Source organism: Patella vulgata, chromosome 1, assembly GCF_932274485.2.
Source record: "Patella vulgata chromosome 1, xgPatVulg1.2, whole genome shotgun sequence".
In the NCBI taxonomy this organism is placed as follows: Eukaryota; Metazoa; Mollusca; class Gastropoda; family Patellidae; genus Patella; species Patella vulgata.
This window is the reverse complement of record NC_065879.2, coordinates 51768087-51786685: the sequence shown is the minus strand read 5'-3', so window position 1 is coordinate 51786685 and position 18599 is coordinate 51768087. Positions and strand designations below refer to the sequence as shown.

General features: G+C 36.8%; 1 protein-coding gene and 1 long non-coding RNA gene across 9 annotated transcripts in view; one reads left to right on the top strand and one right to left on the bottom strand.

The window, feature by feature from the left end:
* LOC126830100 (rho guanine nucleotide exchange factor 9) overlaps nt 1–18599 on the bottom strand; it is a 313984-nt gene that overhangs the window by 59674 nt on the left and 235711 nt on the right. Inside the window, exon 1 of one of the 8 annotated variants that reach the window (XM_050560420.2) lies at nt 1975–2086. The exons of the other annotated variants lie outside the window; for them this stretch is intronic. Within the exon in view, the coding sequence (XP_050416377.1) occupies nt 1975–2070 (96 nt within the window). The 5' untranslated portion in view covers nt 2071–2086. Of the gene's footprint in view, nt 1–1974; nt 2087–18599 lie in introns of those variants that run through there. 8 annotated transcript variants of the gene reach the window in all.
* The window catches only part of LOC126830634 (uncharacterized), a 59656-nt gene that overhangs the window by 24127 nt on the left and 16930 nt on the right, over nt 1–18599 (top strand). The window contains exon 3 of the long non-coding RNA XR_007683895.2: nt 17981–18063. This is a non-coding gene — a long non-coding RNA (uncharacterized LOC126830634). The remainder of the gene's footprint in view (nt 1–17980; nt 18064–18599) is intronic.

The window sequence follows — 18599 nt, the reverse complement described above, 5'->3', positions numbered from 1 at the left end:
TAGATCATCCACAAGATTTTTTGAAGTGATCAAGGCCCATAACTCTGGCAAAAATTATCGGAAATTGCTAAAAATCAATAGGATTCTTCGTCTCATGACCTTAAACACTGTGTATAAATTTAAGGCCAATCGGATATTAACTTGTGTTAATATGTGTATAACTTGTGTATAAATTTAAAGTCAAACGGATATTAACTTTAGCCTCTAGAGCGTCCACAAGATTTTTCAAAGTGATCAAGGGCCATAACTCTGGCAAAAATTATCGGAAATTGCTGAAAATCAATAGGATTCTTCGTCTCATGACCTTAAACACTGTGTATCAATTTAAAGTCAATCGGACATTAACTTTAGCCTTTAGAGTGTCCACAAGATTTTTCAAAGTGAGCAAGGGCTATAACTCTGGCAAAAATAATCAGAAATCGCTTAAAATCAATAGGATTCTTTGTCTCATGACCTTAAACACTGTGTATAAATTTAAAGTCAATCGGATATTCACTTTGACCTCTAGAGCGTCCACAAGATTTTTTGAAGTGATCAAGGGCCATAACTCAGGCAGTAATTATCGAAAAGATTGAAAATCAATAGGCTTCTTCGTCTCATGACCTTAAACACTGTGTATAAATTTAATGTCAATCTGATATTAACTTTGACCTCTAGAGCGTCCACAAGATTTTTTGAAGTGATCAAGGGCCATAACTCTGGCAGTAAATATCGAAAATCGCTGAAAATCAATAGGCTTTTTTATCTCATGACCTTAAACACTGTGTATAAATTTAAAGTCAATCAGATATTAACTTCAGCCTATGTGGACGCCGGACCGACGGACGGACAGCTCCCCAGTCATTGTTTGATAAGACTCTATGTGTTGAGGGCTTTCAGACATTTTTTCTTGAGTGTTTTGATATTGGGGATAAATGATAATTTCTTATCAAATATTAAACCCAAGAATTTCGCCTCATCTACAACTGGAAGGGGATTGCCATCCAGTGTAAGTTCTGGATCAGGATGTAAACCTCTTCTTTGACAGAAGTGCATACAAACAACAAGGGTTGTTGCATATTTATTCTTTTGTAAGTAATTGGGGACATTTACAATACAATTTCGTATAGATCAGATTATAATTTTTGTCTTTTGAGGGTTCACAAGATTCTACAAACTGAAACAGGGGCCTTACTCTCAGAAAATTTTGAAATTTGATATAAATTTCATACAGATTGGATGATAATTTTTGTCATTCGAAAGTTCACAGGGTTCACAAAGTAAAACAAGGGCCATAGCTCTAGAAATAATTGATGGAAATTCAATAGACCTCCGTTTCACAAATTTAAATGATGAATATAAATTTCATACATATCTGATGATAACTTTCATCAATCGAGCATTAACAAGGTTGAACAAAGTGAAACAAGGGCTACAACTTGAGAAGTAATTATTTTCAATTGCTGAAATTGAATAGGCTTCGTAGTTTCACTAATCTAAATGATGCATATAAATTTCATACAGATCAGCTGATAACTTTTGGTATTTGTGTTCACAAGGTTCAACAAAGTGAAACAAGGGCCATAACTATTGTTGAGATTTGACAGGCTTCTTCGTTTCACTAATTCAAATAATGCATATAAATTTCACAAAGATCGGATGATAACTTTTGGCATTAGAGCGTTCACAAGGTTCAACAAGTGAAACAAGGGCCATAACTCTAGACAGAACTAGAACTGAGATGCAGTAATGACGGGTTTCACCGATGCCCTGTTACCCTTGAACATATGTCACTTCCGGTATCAAATAAAATGTACGCAGAATCAACCAAATCCAGCAATATCAATTCATTGTATACATTCGTTACATGTATGTGATCCTGACAAAATTACATTACTTCCGGTGATAATGATAATGTTAATTTAGTTTTATGAATTCAGAAATGCCATAAGGCATCACATGGTGAAAATTTTATGTAAATCGAATAATAATTACCACTGTTATAGACCAAAAACCTTGAACAGTGACTTGTAGAAAATCGTCTATTTCTCTGCAACCGTACAAGTTTGGTATCTGTATGATTGTATGCATTCAATCTATTTGTTGATTGGAATCAAATATCATAATTTTATAAACATTTTTGGTCAAATCAGATGACTCTTGAACCCTGGGTAAAATACCACATAAAAATATTCATAAATAAAAAAGTTTTTCGTAAAAATTTTAATTTTCAAAATTTGCCACCTAATATCTCTGAAGATTCGTCAAAAATAAAAAATCTAAAGAACTGTAGCTATGTGCCTTGTCTCCGGCTATGTCAAAATGTATCAAATAATACAATCCGACAATTATTGATAGCATTATGGTAATATTTCAAAAAGCGACAACTTCGGTGATTTCGGACATTTTGCATTGTCGCAGAATGTTAGAAATAGCTTTAAAATTTAAGTCAAACCAACTTTCCCGGTAAAACCGAAGACATTGAATCGATCTGACAAGTAGTTTCTGAGATATGCTCAAATGGAATAATAATAATAATAACTAGACCTGCAAGCAGCACTGAACCGGCTTTCAGGAATCAGACAGGAAGTGTGTCATACAATAGCCCATTTATCGAGCTACCAAATGATACTTTAGATGTTTTGATCCGGTCACACCCGACGGTGAAATCTCGACTGTTGCAAGAGCACCGATTTTTTTACTGTCTTTTTCTTTTAAATATCGAATATATTTTTGACTACTTCCTGTTTACGGATCATTATCAGGATAGATTTAACAAGTGGTATGGGAATTTAACTTCCTGTACCAGAAGTTTCAAAAAGATCCATGGACAGTTTTACAGATATAAAGATTTTTCAAAGATTGTGGCCCTTTCGGACCATTTATACTATTTTGAGGCTTTTAAATTTGGATTCACACCATAGACCACCGTTAGGACTCTAAGTAACAGAAGTTTAAGAAAGGAAATAAGAGAAGTTTTCGAAATAAAAGCGTCTGAATAGGCTCCAAAAAGGAAAATAATAGATTTTCAGCGTTCCATTATATATTGCCTAACCCGCGAATTTTTACCATTTAGATCTCATAAGATTGTCCATTGTTCGAACTATCCAATGACACTTTAGTTGTTTTGATTCGGTGAAATCTGGCGTAGTAATCACTTTTTTCGCAAGATCTCCATCTTTTTAATTTTTACGTTTTTTTTTCTCAAAATATCCGAAATGTTTTCGACTACTTCCGGTTTTTTGATCATTGTCGGGATAGCTTTAACAAGTTGTTTGGTTACCTTACCTTCTGTACAAGAAGTTTCAGAATAATCCATTCAGCTGTTTTCCAAAGAAAGAAAATTAGAAGATCATTTTCAGTCGCAAGAGCGACAATTTTCTAACCTTTTTTTTTCATTTTTTGAATACAGTGGACTCTGTCACATCCGACATCGTACGGGATCGTTACAATAATTCGGAAATAATGTAACTTCGAAAACCGGAAGTATTTTTATATTGTAGCTTCGAATCACCAGAATGCTATTCCCTTTATAAATGATAAAGTTTTCTGTACTTTCAAAATTTTATTACATTAAATAATTAACAATAACAATGCACGCGTACAATATATTCATAAAATCATTTACATGTAATATCAATGCATGCATACAATATATTTATAAATATCAATGCATGTAATCGTTTAAAGTAGTTTGCTTAAGATTACCGGAAGCATATCGTAAGGCGAAGTCCCGGACAACATCTTCTAACAAATGAATTGTTGCGATCATCTTTTCATCCTTAATATGTGCGAAGTGTTTAATGTCGTTGAGCATGCGTAGGCATTTTGAATAGGTCAAGTCTGTCGTTAATGTATATTCTTCATCATCCCCGTCTTCAGTCAATTGTCCACTTGTCTTCTCTGTTACGTGTGCATTTATAATCTGTCGTTCTATGTCCAGTTTGTCAAGCCAATCAGAGTAAATGGCACCTCTTATCCACGCTTTGCGATTGGCCGACCAATTGACTGGCAGGTTGATCTTGTCCACTCCCTTAAAACATCTCGGGTTCATTGCTTTACCGATCAAAGTAATCAACACAGACCGGCGCTTGCGAGTTTTAATCTCACCGATAATTGATTGGTGATTACTTGTTAATCTTTTCTGGCTTCACACCCATTGAGTTTTAATCTCGCCGATAATTGGATGCTTCACACCCACCGTTTGAAATACGGATTATACAGTGTCGATTCAATGGAAATTATGTGACGGGACGGCTGATTGATTTCGGAATCCGGAACATACATAATTCGGATTTACCAGCGATTTTTTGGCTGAAGTAATAAGGAAATAAATCGGGACATGAAAATCATGTCGGATGTCACAGCAATCCGGAGTGATCATTATTATTTCGACTACTTCCGGTTTTCGGACCGTTGTTGAAATTGCTTTATCCAGCGGTCTCACTATATAGCTTTATGTTCCAGGACTTTTAGAAATATCGATTTATCCTTTCCCAAAAATATAAGGGTTGGGAAATGGGCAGAAAATTCGAAAAAAATCGAAAAATAAAGGGCGATAACTTGGAATGAAACTTATATTTCTAGAATCGGATGGTCTTCAGGTATCCAAAAATGTAGGTCAAATTTGAAAATTTTGAAAAATAACAAAAATTGTCATTTTTCGAACGCTAGAAATCAGCGACGAAGTTTCGAAAATAGGTACAGAATTGACGAAGCCACGGCCGGTTTTTAATTTTTTGGCACCGCACGAAATTCGGCCACTTCCGGTCTGCGCAGAAGTTTCAAAAATAGTTTATCAAGTAGCCACTAAATGGTTTCCCGATAGAAAATTTGGTTCCAGATCGATATCTGTTTTCGATCATGGAGAAATAGGCTCTCGCGAAAAAAAATAATAATAACTAGACCTGCAAGCAGCACTGAACCAGCTTTCAGGAATCAGACAGGAAGTGTGTCATACAATAGCCCATTTATCGAGCTACCAAACGATACTTTGGATGTTTTGATCCGGTCACACCCGACGGTGAAATCCCGATTGTTGCAAGAGCACCGATTTTTTTTACTGCCTTTTTTTTTTTTAAATATCGAATATTTATTTGACTACTTCCTGTTTACGGATCATTATCGGGATAGATTTAACAAGTGGTATGGGAACTTAATTTCCTGTACCAGAAGTTTCAGAAAGATCCATTGGACAGTTTTACCTCCCTTATACCATTAGAAGCAGATTTACAGATATATCGATTTTTCGACTTCTTTTCAAAGATAGTGGGCCTTTTGGACCATTTATACTATATTGAGGCTTTTAAATTTGGATTCACACCATAGACCACCGTTAGGACTCTTAGTAACAGAAGTTTAAGAAAGGAAATAAGAGAAGTTTTCGAAATAAAAGCGTCTGAATAGGCTCCCAAAAGGAAAATAATAGATTTTCAGCGTTCCATTATATATTGCCTAAACCGCGAATTTTTACCATTTAGATCTCATAAGATTGTCCACTGTTCGAACTATCCAATGACACTTTAGTTGTTTTGATTCGGTGAAATCTGGCGTAGTAATCACTTTTTTCGCAAGATCTCCATTTTTTTAATTTTTACGTTTTTTTTTTCTCAAAATATCCGAAATTTTTTCGACTACTTCCGTTTTTTGGATCATTGTCGGGATAGCTTTAACCCTTCCTGAGCTAACCACTTCATACCCATAGAGGGCTATGCAAATATTGAGTAAAAATCAAGCTTTAGACCCTGTTGTGAAAAACCATGCATACCTTGAATATGAATGCGACTACAACTGTAAAATTGCAAATGTATATCCATTATATATGACTTGGGATTTTTGCATATGTTTAGTTTAGATTTTATGGTTACTATGGTTACCAGTGTGTTTCAAAATGGCTGCCATATTATTGTCATAAATGAAATATTGGATATTTTCTTGTCATTAAAAAATTCAAGATGGTCAGGAATAAAGCTATATGGATTATTAACATGATAGATATCTCTTTTGTAAGAATAGTATAGGTTTTTTGGGAAAAGTCACTAAATTGTGATAATAATGTTTTTTCTAAAAATAATAATATGTAAACGAGCAGTATTGACAATTTTGCGGTAGGCAACACACATATAAAAATCATCAGTAACAAGTTTTTATTAACAATAAAATAAAAATCAATTAAATATTTGGAAAATAACAATAATATATACCGAAATATTCACATTAGGGTTGCCATGGTAACCAATTTGACCATATCGTCTACGTCTATATTGGTAGCGATCTAAGTGCGCGACTGTATAAAAGCAGACGAATAATTTCCTCCGGAGAAGTCTCCCTTTTTTGTGTCTTTACTTTGTGACAAACATCTAAATTTTCATCACAAGAAGAATCCTCACTAATAGTATAGTCACTACCCGAATCCAATATAGGCGTGACGTCATCGACATAGGGACTCACGGCTAAATTCAGCCGAAGTCTTTTTGTTGTGAAGGACGCCATTCCTCGGCTGTTCTGACTATTGATGGTTGTTCCGTCAATAGAGGAAACCCCCTCGTAATGAAAACTCGTGTTATACACAGACTATAAAATTATCCCGACAATCGGGATTAGCTCAGGAAGGGTTAACAAGTTGTTTGGTTACCTTACCTTCTGTACAAGAAGTTGCAGAATAATCCATTCAGCTGTTTTCCAAAGAAAGAAAATTAGAAGATTATTTTCAGTAATCTAAGGATTTTTCAACTTTTTTCCAAGATTGAGGCTCTTTTTGGACCACTTATGTTATTTCAATGCTTTTATTGTTGGACTCACGCCATAGCCCACCCATAGGATTCTGCGTTAAAAAAGTTTCAGAAAAATCGGAGTTGTCGTTTTCGAGAAAAAGACGTCTAAAAAGGCTCCAAAAACGGAAAATACTAGATTTTCGGCGTACCACAATTTATTTTCTAACCATCGAAATTGTACCATTGAGATGCCATATAATAGTCCATTAATAGGGCTATCCAAAGACACCTTACTTCTTTTGGTCCGGTAATATCTGATCGAGAAATCCAGCTTTTCGCAAGAGCAACAATTTTTTAACCTTTTTTTTTTCATTTTTTGAATACTTCCGGTATGGAGATTATTGTCGGAAGAGAAAGTTAAAAAAAAAGTTGCGGTTAAGATTTCGAGATACAGGCGTCCAAAAACGCTCCAAATCAGAAAATACTTGGCCACTCAACGAAAGCTTAATTCGTTTAATCCATTGATACTGGACGAAGAAATCAAGTTTTTCCCCAAAACACCCATTTTTTTGCTTTTTTTTCGAAATATCTATCATTATTTCGACTACTTCCGGTTTCCGGATCGTTTTTGAAATTGCTTTATGCAGCGGTCTGACTATATAGCTTTATGTTCCAGGACTTTCAGAACTATCGATTTATCCTTTCCCAAAAATATAAGGGTTGGGAAATGGGCAGAAAATTCGAAAAAAATCGAAAAATAAAGGGCGATAACTCGGAATGAAACTTATATTTCTGGAATCGGATGGTCTTCAGGTATCCAAAAATGTAGGTCAAATTTGAAAATTTTGAAAAATAACAAAAATTGTCTTTTAAACAAAATTTTTCATTTTTCGAACGCTAGAAGTCAGCGACGAAGTTTCGAAATTTCAAAATTTTTAACTTTCTCTATCGAGAGTCCATTCGATAGTCTTGTGAATTATGCCATCCAATAAGACTTTGAAATGTCTGGAATACGATAAAAAAGGGACTGAAAATCGAAAAAAGTCGAAAAATCGTGAAATTTTGCAAAATGCTCTATTACTTTATTATTTAAACAATTTTTTACAAAAAGATTACAGATTCGGATAGCTGACCTAATTACGATTCTAACGATGTATAATATGTATTGAGTTATTGAAATTAAATTTTTGATATTTTTACATTTTTGCATTTTTGGCACCTTTGAACATAGGATTTCTCAGGGTCATTTTATCTGATCAGATAATGTAATATATCATTACAGAGCCCTGCCGCTATTTAATTGCCCAAACTGGTTATTAAAACTATTCCGACAATAATCTCCATACCGGAAGTATTCAAAAAATGAAAAAAAAAAGGTTAAAAAATTGTCGCTCTTGCGAAAATCTGGATTTCTCGGTCAGATATTACCGGACCAAAAGAAGTAAAGTGTCTTTGGATAGCCCCATTAATGGACTATTATATGGCATCTCAATGGTACAATTTCGATGGTTAGAAAATAAATTGTGGTACGCCGAAAATCTAGTATTTTCCGTTTTTGGAGCCTTTTTAGACGTCTTTTTCTCGAAAACGACAACTCCGATTTTTCTGAAACTTTCTTAACGCAGGGTCCTATGGGTGGGCTATGGCGTGAGTCCAACAATAAAAGCATTGAAATAACATAAGTTGTCCTAAAAGAGCCACAATCTTGGAAAAAAGTTGAAAAATCCTTACATTACTGAAAATGATCTTCTAATTTTCTTTCTTTGGAAAACAGCTGAATGTGGATTATTCTGAAACTTCTTGTACAGAAGGTAAGGTAACCAAACAACTTGTTAAAGCTATCCCGACAATGATCAAAAAAACGGAAGTAGTCGAAAAAATTTCGGATATTTTGAGAAAAAAAAACGTAAAAATTTAAAAAATGGAGATCTTGCGAATAAAGTGATTAACACGCCAGATTTCACCTAATCAAAACAACTAAAGTGTCATTGGATAGTTCGAACAATGGACAATCTTATGAGATCTAAATGGTAAAAATTCGCGGGTTAGGCAATATATAATGGAACGCTGAAAATCTATTATTTTCCTTTTTGGAGCCTATTCAGACGCTTTTATTTCGAAAACTTCTCTTATTTCCTTTCTTAAACTTCTGTTACTTAGAGTCCTAATGATGGTCTATGGTGTGAATCCAAATTTAAAAGCCTCAATATAGTATAAATGGTCCAAAAGGGCCACAATCTTTGAAAAGAAGTCGAAAAATCATTATATCTGTAAATCTGCTTCTAATGGTATAAGGGAGGTAAAACTGTCCAATGGATCTTTCTGAAACTTCTGGTACAGGAAATTAAGTTCCCATACCACTTGTTAAATCTATCCCGATAATGATCCGTAAACCGGAAGTAGTCAAATAAATATTCGATATTTAAAAAAAAAAAGACAGTAAAAAAAATAGGTGCTCTTGCAACAATCGGGATTTCACCGTCGGGTGTGACCGGATCAAAACATCTAAAGTATCGTTTGGTAGCTCGATAAATGGGCTATTGTATGACACACTTCCTGTCTGATTCCTGAAAGCCGATTCAGTGCTGCTTGCAGGTCTAGTTTTATTTGTCTTCACAACACATGGACCTGGAAGAGTTGTTATATAACCCGTGTTCTGGTTGAAGTGAAGGATTAGCCAATGAAACAGTCTATTACGGCGAGTTCTTGGCATGCGATGCACAGAACTGTGGGTAAACCACTGACTGATTAATCAATGTCTGACGTCATAGGGTCAAAAGCTGCGCATACGACCCCTGATACGACCTTCCACTACAGATCTTCATGTAGTGTAGGCCATCGAAAGTATAAAAGATAGGTTGCAAGGCAACGGAACATACGCCCACAGCAGCTAAATCGTCTGAGCGGTTATTGCATATTTAGGGGCATTGAATAGACAATTTCATACAGATGACACTATAATTTCGTCGTTTGAGGGTTCACAAGGTTCTAAAGATAGGTTGCCAGGCAACAAAACATACGCCAACAGCAGCTAAATCATCCGAGTGGTCGACAAGGGTTGTCGCATATTTATTCTTTTGTAGGTAATTAGGGGCATTTAATAGATAATTTCATACAGATGACATAATTTTCGTCGTTTGAGGGTTCACAAGGTTCTAAAGATAGGTTGCCAGGCAACAAAACATACGCCCACAGCAGCTAAATCGTCCGAGCAGTCAACAAGGGTTGTCACATATTTATTCTTTTGTAGGTAATTAGGGGAATTTAATAGACAATTTCATACAGATGACATTATAATTTCCGTTGTTTGAAGGTTCACAAGGTTCTAAAATCTTAAACAAGGGCCGTAACTCTGGAAGCAATCTACAGAAATTGTTCAAATTCGACAGGCTTTTTTCGTTTTAATAATTCAATTAATGCATATGAATTTCATACAGATCGGATGATAACTTTTACAAAGTTCACAAAGTTCAACAAAGTAAATCAAGGGCCATAACTCTAGACGTAATTGATGGAAATTGCTTGTTTGTCTTCATTTCACTAATTTAGGTGATAACTGAAACTCAATAGGGTTGTTCGTTTTACTAATTTAAATGATACATATAAATTTCATACAGATCGGATAATAACTTTTGTCGTTAGAGCATTTACAAGGTACAACAAAGTGAAACAAGGGCCATAACTCACGGCGTAATTAACATAAATTGCTGAAATTCAATAGGCTACATCAATTCACTAATTTAATTGATGCATATCAATTTCAAACAGATCGGATGATAACTGTTATCATTAGAGCGTTCACAATATTCAACAAAGTGAAACAAGGGCCATAACTCCAGATGTAATTAACAGAAATTGCTGAAATTCAATAGGCTTCTTTGTTTTACTAATTTAAATGATGCATATAAATTTCATACAAATCGTTTGATAACTTTTGTTATTAGAGCGTTCACAAGGTGCAACAAAGTAAAACAAGGGCCATAACTCCAGAGGAAATTAACGGAAATTGCTGAAATTCAATAGGCTTCTTCATTTCACTAATTTAAATGATGCATATCAATTTCAAACAGATCGGATGATAACTGTTGTCATTAGAGCGTTCACAAGATTCAACAAAGTGAAACAAGGGTCATAACTGAGGATGTAATTTTCGGAAAATGCTGAAATTCAATATAAATTTCATACAGATTGGTTGATAACTTTTGTCGTTAGAGCGTTCACAAGGTGCAACAAAGTGAAACAAGGGCCATAATTCCAGAAGAAATTAACGGAAGTTATTGAAATGAAACAGGTTTCTTCATCTCACTAATGCAAACAACATATATCAATTTCAAAACAATCAGATGATAAATGTAGTCTGTAAAGTGTTCACAAGAAATTGTGGACGACGGATGGACCGACGGACGGACGGACAGGGGCGATGGCAATATACGACCACATTTCATACAGATCGGATGATAACTTTTGTCCTTCAAACATTCACCAGGTTTAACAAAGTAAAACAAGGGCCATAACTCTAGGAGTAATTGACGGAAAATTGCTGAAATTCAATAGGCTTCTTCATTTCACTAATTCAAATGATGCATTTGAATTTCATACAGATTGGATGATAACTTCTGTCGTTCGACCGTTCACAAGATTCAACAAGCCAACAGTGAGGCTGATGTCCTCCGCTGAAATCCCAAAATAAATAGATGACACATATTAATTAATCGCACATTTATTTTCTTCAAAAGTATCAAGCAATCAAACTGATTATCAAGTTTCATCACTCTCTATCAGATAGAATCAAAGTTATCTCGTCCCAAAGCATCAGCCAATAAAATTGCTTAGCTCTGCTCAGGTTTAGCTTGAAATGTTAATCAATGAACTCAGTCAAGACATTCACCTAATGAACATCTACATCAAGTTTAAACATTCTACCTCAATTAAAAGCAGAGTTGTTATGTTCCAAAGTCTTGATCAATCAAATTGCTTTTCGCTCCTTAGCCTAAGCAGAAAATTCTCATCATCGAACTAGTTGAGGTAATGTTATGATGAATCTATACTCGGAGTTTCATCACTCTCAATTAAAGTAGCTAAGTCTCTAACTCAATATCATCCAAAATCTTCGATATTGAAAACATGATTTATTTGTCGGTTTAAATCAACATTGATGTTGTGATTTTACCGGGAAAAGATGGCCTTCTGATATCCAATATTTAAGACAAAATAAACATTTTACAATTGGTACACCAATCGTGTACCATGATGTGTTTCAGCGCTATTTGTAATAAGGGACTCGAAAAAACGAGGCTAGGCATATTCCACAAGTCATGTCAAACGGTGACGCTATATTCTTATCTGGAGAGCATGCCCAATAAATACTATCAGCGTAGACTGGAATAACCAGATGCTAGAGATTGAAATTCGATTGAGAATACTGGCGTATTTCGCCGAACCTAACTGATTAGAAATTACAGTAAAAACAGAAACGACTGAATGTAAATCGATTTATATACATTCATATTACATTTCTAGGTCCAAAATATTAGCGACTTAGCTCCTTTAATCATAAACAAAGTTATCATGCCCCAAAGCATCAACCAATCAGATTGCTTATTTCTGCTTACCGTAAGCAGACAATGCTTATCACCAAACTCCATCAAGGCATTCCCCTAATGAACGCCTACACCAAGTTTGAACATTCTACATCAAATTGCTTATTGCTCTGCTTACCCTGAGCAGAAAATGCTCATTATCGATCTTAATCAAGGTATTGATGTGATGCAACTATACACCAAGTTTCATCACTCTCACTTAATTAGAACTAAAGTTATCGTGTCCCAAAGCATCAACCAACCAAACTGCTTATCTCTGCTTACCCTTGGCAGAAAATGCTCATCTTTGAACTCCATCAAGGCATTGACCTAATAAACACCTACACCAAGTTTGAACATTCTAGCTCAATTAGAAGGAGGGTTAATGTGTCCCAGAAAGTGTGACAGACAGACAGACAGACAGACAACAAAAGATAGGGAACAACAAAGTGAAACAAGGGCCATAACTTTAGATGTAATTAACAGAAATTGCTGAAATTCAATAGGCGTCTTCATTTCACTAATTTAAATGATGCATATAATTTTTATACAGATTGGATGATCACTTTTGTCAGTAAGAGCGTTCACAAGGTGAAACAAAGTGAAACATGGACCATAACTCGAGAAGAAATTAATGGAAATTATTGAAATTAAATAAGCTTCTTCATCGCACTAATATAAACAACATATAAACAGGTGAAACAAAGTGAAACATGGACCATAACTCGAGAAGAAATTAATGGAAATTATTGAAATTAAATAAGCTTCTTCATCGCACTAATATAAACAACATATATCAACATATATCAATTTCAAAACAATCAGATGATAAATGTAGTCTGTAGAGTGTTCACAAGAAATTGTGGGCGACGGATCGACAGACGGACGGACGAACAGACAGGGCGACGCCAATGTATGATCACTTTTCCATGTGGGCGTATAAAAAACGAAACGAAATATAGATCTGTATTTTAATCAGATTGTGTTTAACCAGTTCTATCACATATGAAGAGCCCCGGGGAAGAACGATCTAAGTCACTTTTCAACGAATCCCAGTTAATGGCGCCATCTGGTAGCAAATTGTATAAGCTGAAAAGTGGAAGACAGTTGTTGTATTGGTAATTATGATTCGTATTAAACATCATTTTGAAGTTGTAATTAAACCCACTCGTTGTTCTGTTCGTATCAAGCATTCTCGTCCAAAAGTCTGTTTTGCCTTTTAGGTGTAACAGGACGGGGCACTTGAGCGTCAGGGGGGGGGGGGCTCTTATGCAAACCAGAAGTCCAGGTTCGTACACAGGATGTCAGGTTTCCCACGTGAACTGAAGTAAAAGAGAACACATTTATAGAGTTTCAAATTCTTTATTTCGTAAGATACAAAAATTAAGTGCCTGCAACGCGTATTCGAATGCGTTCGTCTTCTTCTCACCAATGGTAAACCAGCTGAAATAAAGAACTTGTGCCAAGTTCATCAACTATCCTTATGTCAGCTATGCCCCTTTATCGAACCAAGAAACAGAGCATCTGCTTGCACCAAATCCTCTATCTTCCGAATGAAACCTCAGAATCAATTAAAACTCAGGAAAGATATCAACGTTAATTGGCGCCTGCCTCAGTCCGAACTATCAATATTCGTACAAAGGGAGGCAACAAATCTTACATCACCTAAACGGAACCCGTAAAATAACTAGAAACTCATCACTCTACAAATATACTGAGCACCATGGAAAACGCATCACTTAGTTTTTCGTATAACAAAATGATCCTGTAAACATATCTTATTTATTTTGCTTCTTATTGTGAACAATATTCAAATGGGAACACATCAATAATAACACATTTGTACACTTATGGATGTTTAATCTGTAATCAAGGGTACAAAGTCAGACTGGTCAAAACTAAAAGTATGGCACAGATTTCAGTAGCGCGTGTGTTCTCCTCGGGCTCTTACGCACGCTGTGCAGCGACGTCGCATGGAATTAACCAATGTTTGAAAGAAGGCCTGGGGCAAATTGTTCCATTCTTGGACAAGAGCAGCTTCTAAAGCAGCAATGGTGTGCATCTGTGGTCTCCGATACAGACGGCGTCCAATCTCATCCCAGACATGTTCTATCGGTGCCATGTCCGGAGACATGGCTGGCCAGTCCAAGACATTGATGTTGTTAGCAGCCAGGTAGTCCATACTAAAACGGGCGATATGCGGACATGCATTATCCTGTTGGAAGTGCTGAAGTTGTGGGTGCGCTCGAAACATCGGAACAACAATTTGTTGCAAGACATCATCACGGTAGGCTTGAGCATTAACGCGACCCCTACAAATGTGTAGGGCGGTCCGGTGATGAAACGTAAACGTGAACTGAAGTAAAAGAGAACACATTTATAGAGTTTCAAATTCTTTATTTCGTAAGATACAAAAATTAAGTGCCTGCAACGCGTATTCGAATGCGTTCGTCTTCTTCTCACCAATGGTAAACCAGCTGAAATAAAGAACTTGTGCCAAGTTCATCAACTATCCTTATGTCAGCTATGCCCCTTTATCGAACCAAGAAACAGAGCATCTGCTTGCACCAAATCCTCTATCTTCCGAATGAAACCTCAGAATCAATTAAAACTCAGGAAAGATATCAACGTTAATTGGCGCCTGCCTCAGTCCGAACTATCAATATTCGTACAAAGGGAGGCAACAAATCTTACATCACCTAAACGGAACCCGTAAAATAACTAGAAACTCATCACTCTACAAATATACTGAGCACCATGGAAAACGCATCACTTAGTTTTTCGTATAACAAAATGATCCTGTAAACATATCTTATTTATTTTGCTTCTTATTGTGAACAATATTCAAATGGGAACACATCAATGATAACACATTTGTACACTTATGGATGTTTAATCTGTAATCAAGGGTACAAAGTCAGACTGGTCAAAACTAAAAGTATGGCACAGATTTCAGTAGCGCGTGTGTTCTCCTCGGGCTCTTACGCACGCTGTGCAGCGACGTCGCATGGAATTAACCAATGTTTGAAAGAAGGCCTGGGGCAAATTGTTCCATTCTTGGACAAGAGCAGCTTCTAAAGCAGCAATGGTGTGCATCTGTGGTCTCCGATACAGACGGCGTCCAATCTCATCCCAGACATGTTCTATCGGTGCCATGTCCGGAGACATGGCTGGCCAGTCCAAGACATTGATGTTGTTAGCAGCCAGGTAGTCCATACTAAAACGGGCGATATGCGGACATGCATTATCCTGTTGGAAGTGCTGAAGTTGTGGGTGCGCTCGAAACATCGGAACAACAATTTGTTGCAAGACATCATCACGGTAGGCTTGAGCATTAACGCGACCCCTACAAATGTGTAGGGCGGTCCGGTGATGAAACGTAAAGCCTCCCCACACCATTACACTTCCCCCACCCCATCGATTCGTTTCGAAGACGCAGCAGTCTGCAAGACGTTCCCCAAGACGTCTCCACACACGTTGACGGCCATCAGCGTGATAAAGATGAAAGCGACTCTCATCACTGAAGAGCACACTTTGCCAGTCTACTCTTCTCCACGTCTGGTGTCCTTGAGCCCATATCAAACGCCGCTGACGGTGATGATCCCTGAGGATAGCTCCAACATAAGGTCATCGTGCACGGAGTCCTACTTCTTTTAGACAACGTCTTACGGTGTTGGCACTTCCCCCACCCCATCGATTCGTTTCGAAGACGCAGCAGTCTGCAAGACGTTCCCCAAGACGTCTCCACACACGTTGACGGTCATCAGCTTGATAAAGATGAAAGCGACTCTCATCACTGAAGAGCACACTTTGCCAGTCTTCTCTTCTCCATGTCTGGTGTCCTTGAGCCCATATCAAACGCCGCTGACGGTGATGATCCCTGAGGATAGTTCCACTGATTGATTCCAAGCTGAGAGATTATCTAGAGTTGGTAGAGTCCTACTTCTATTAGATGACGTCTTACGGTGTTGGCACTTACTGGTCGCTGTCTTCCGACGACTGCTGCACCTGTTCGAGTCGCTGGGCGGAATCTGTCACGCAGATGAGTGACCCGGATGTAGTGGTCTTGAGCCTGGGTTGTAACGCGTTGTGGACCAGGACGTTGACGGTCACGTGTTGATCCAGTAACTCGAACATGTTCCACCAACCTTACAATAGTGGACTGATGACAATTGAAGTGTCTGGCAATAGCACGTGTAGACATGCCAGCCCTGGACATTCCCATGGCTTCATTCCGTTGATTTTCAGTAAGTCTCGGCATCTCTAGTTCGATTCCTTTACACGTCCAGCAACAAATTACGACAGATTGATGTTTCACATTTAGTTGAAAACATGCTTTTAAAGGGCTCACACACAATGCTGCACGTAAATATTGTGTTTTTCATGTGCACCTCGTGCAATTTTTCTTTGTGCACACGGGCCGATATTTTTTGCGTTTGGGAGCATTGTGTGAAACAATAGTTCATAGTATTGCATATTATACATACAAAACCACCTAGTAATAAAATATTTGGGAAAAAAAGTGATGCGTTTTCCATGGCGCTCAGTATACATATAAACATCACAGCTTTATGCCTGCCTCAGCCCAAACTTACAATATGCGTACAAAGGGAAGCAAACAAATCTTACATCACCCAAACGGAAGCCTTAAACAAACTAGAAACTCATAACTTAATTCAAACAAACAATTCCCCTATAGTTTGAAACATCCGTCTTAGCCCGTGCTCGTCCTAATTAGTTACTCCTGTAGGACTTGCACGTTACCAAAAACACAAAAGCCCGCTCCGGAAATCTTAGTTGCCCCGAGCGGAATAATTGATTACTCTTGCCGGACTTGCAGGCTACCAGAGACAAAGTCTCACCTTGGAATGCTTACCTCGAGCGGAATCAGTAATTACTCCTGCGAGGTTCGCACCCCCCGACCGTTCGACTAAGACTGACTTTAACTGGCCTTATATACCCTATCTATACGCTCTGCACTGTAGGATGCACATGCATGAACCTTGACCCGGATTTATCACATATTGACCAATAGAAAGTTCCAAACCACAAGTCGACGGCATATTCACAAAATGGCAGCTATTTACGCAATTTCCGCATGTAAACAAACCCCATTACGAGTTCTACGTAATATGAAGCAATATTGATATTTTCATTGTGAATAAAATTTGGTAGACTGGCCATCAATGGTTTCAATATATATCTTCTATGTAATTGCCTTTAGTTAAAAATTTTCGTCGCTCAGACTCAAACGATGGAAACGATCGCGGTTTGTTTTCATAGCAACACGTGGTTGTCAAACTCGCTGTCAAAACTAAACACCCCCACAACAATTTTAATTGTTTTGTCCAACACGTGACGAAAGCCATGTTGTCTCCCACTTAGTAGAAAACACGTCAAATTTTTCAAGAGAGAACTTTTTTATTCGTTGGGATATTTAATTGTGCAATGGATTTTATTTAACCTGAGTTGATTTCAAACAAACAGGTAAGTTTATAATAACCAAAGTTAAATAGTTTGTTCATAATCGAAGAAATCCGTTTATAAAATAGCAAGGTTCACACAGTAGTTCGTTATTCCCCTGGACTCTTCATATGTGATAATGACTGACACCAATATTGTTCTTTAAAATCTCATTACAACATATCCATAAAGTCCAACCTGGGTTAAGTTACGTTTAAGCATAATATTGTTAAATTTTTGTTTAAGGTAACTGTCCTGAACGAACATAAACCATTTCACCAAACTGGCTATGATGTTAGCATTATCTACAACTATGAATTAATCTAATGGTAAGTCATATATTATACGTTGATATTTACTAATCCTTGATTAAGCTGACTAATATAAATTGATTGATATCATAACTATATATTTGTACTACATGTATATGTTGATATTGACAGGTGTATTGTTTAATGATCTCACCATATTAACTATGTATTGTATGTAGAAAATCTTATGAACATTGATTATGGTCTAGATCTGGGATTCAGTCCAAAACCCATCTCATCAGGTGTGTTTTACCCCAACGATACACTCGTAAAGAAATTTATCATCAGATTTTTACACCATGAGTCAAATTAAACTAGATCATCGCTAACACTGTAATATACGTCAAGATTTCTGCTTTCATTGATATGGTGCTTTTTAAAATGAAGAGAATGAAATATACATAGCTGCAATGACTGTAATATGACAAGAGGCAAAGAAGGCTAGACGTAGGGTTTGTTTTGCCAAATTTAGAGAATAAATATTAACAAAAAGGGGTGGGTGACACCGCCCCAGGGGGTTGGGGCATGCACCAAAATAAATAGTTGCTGTCTTT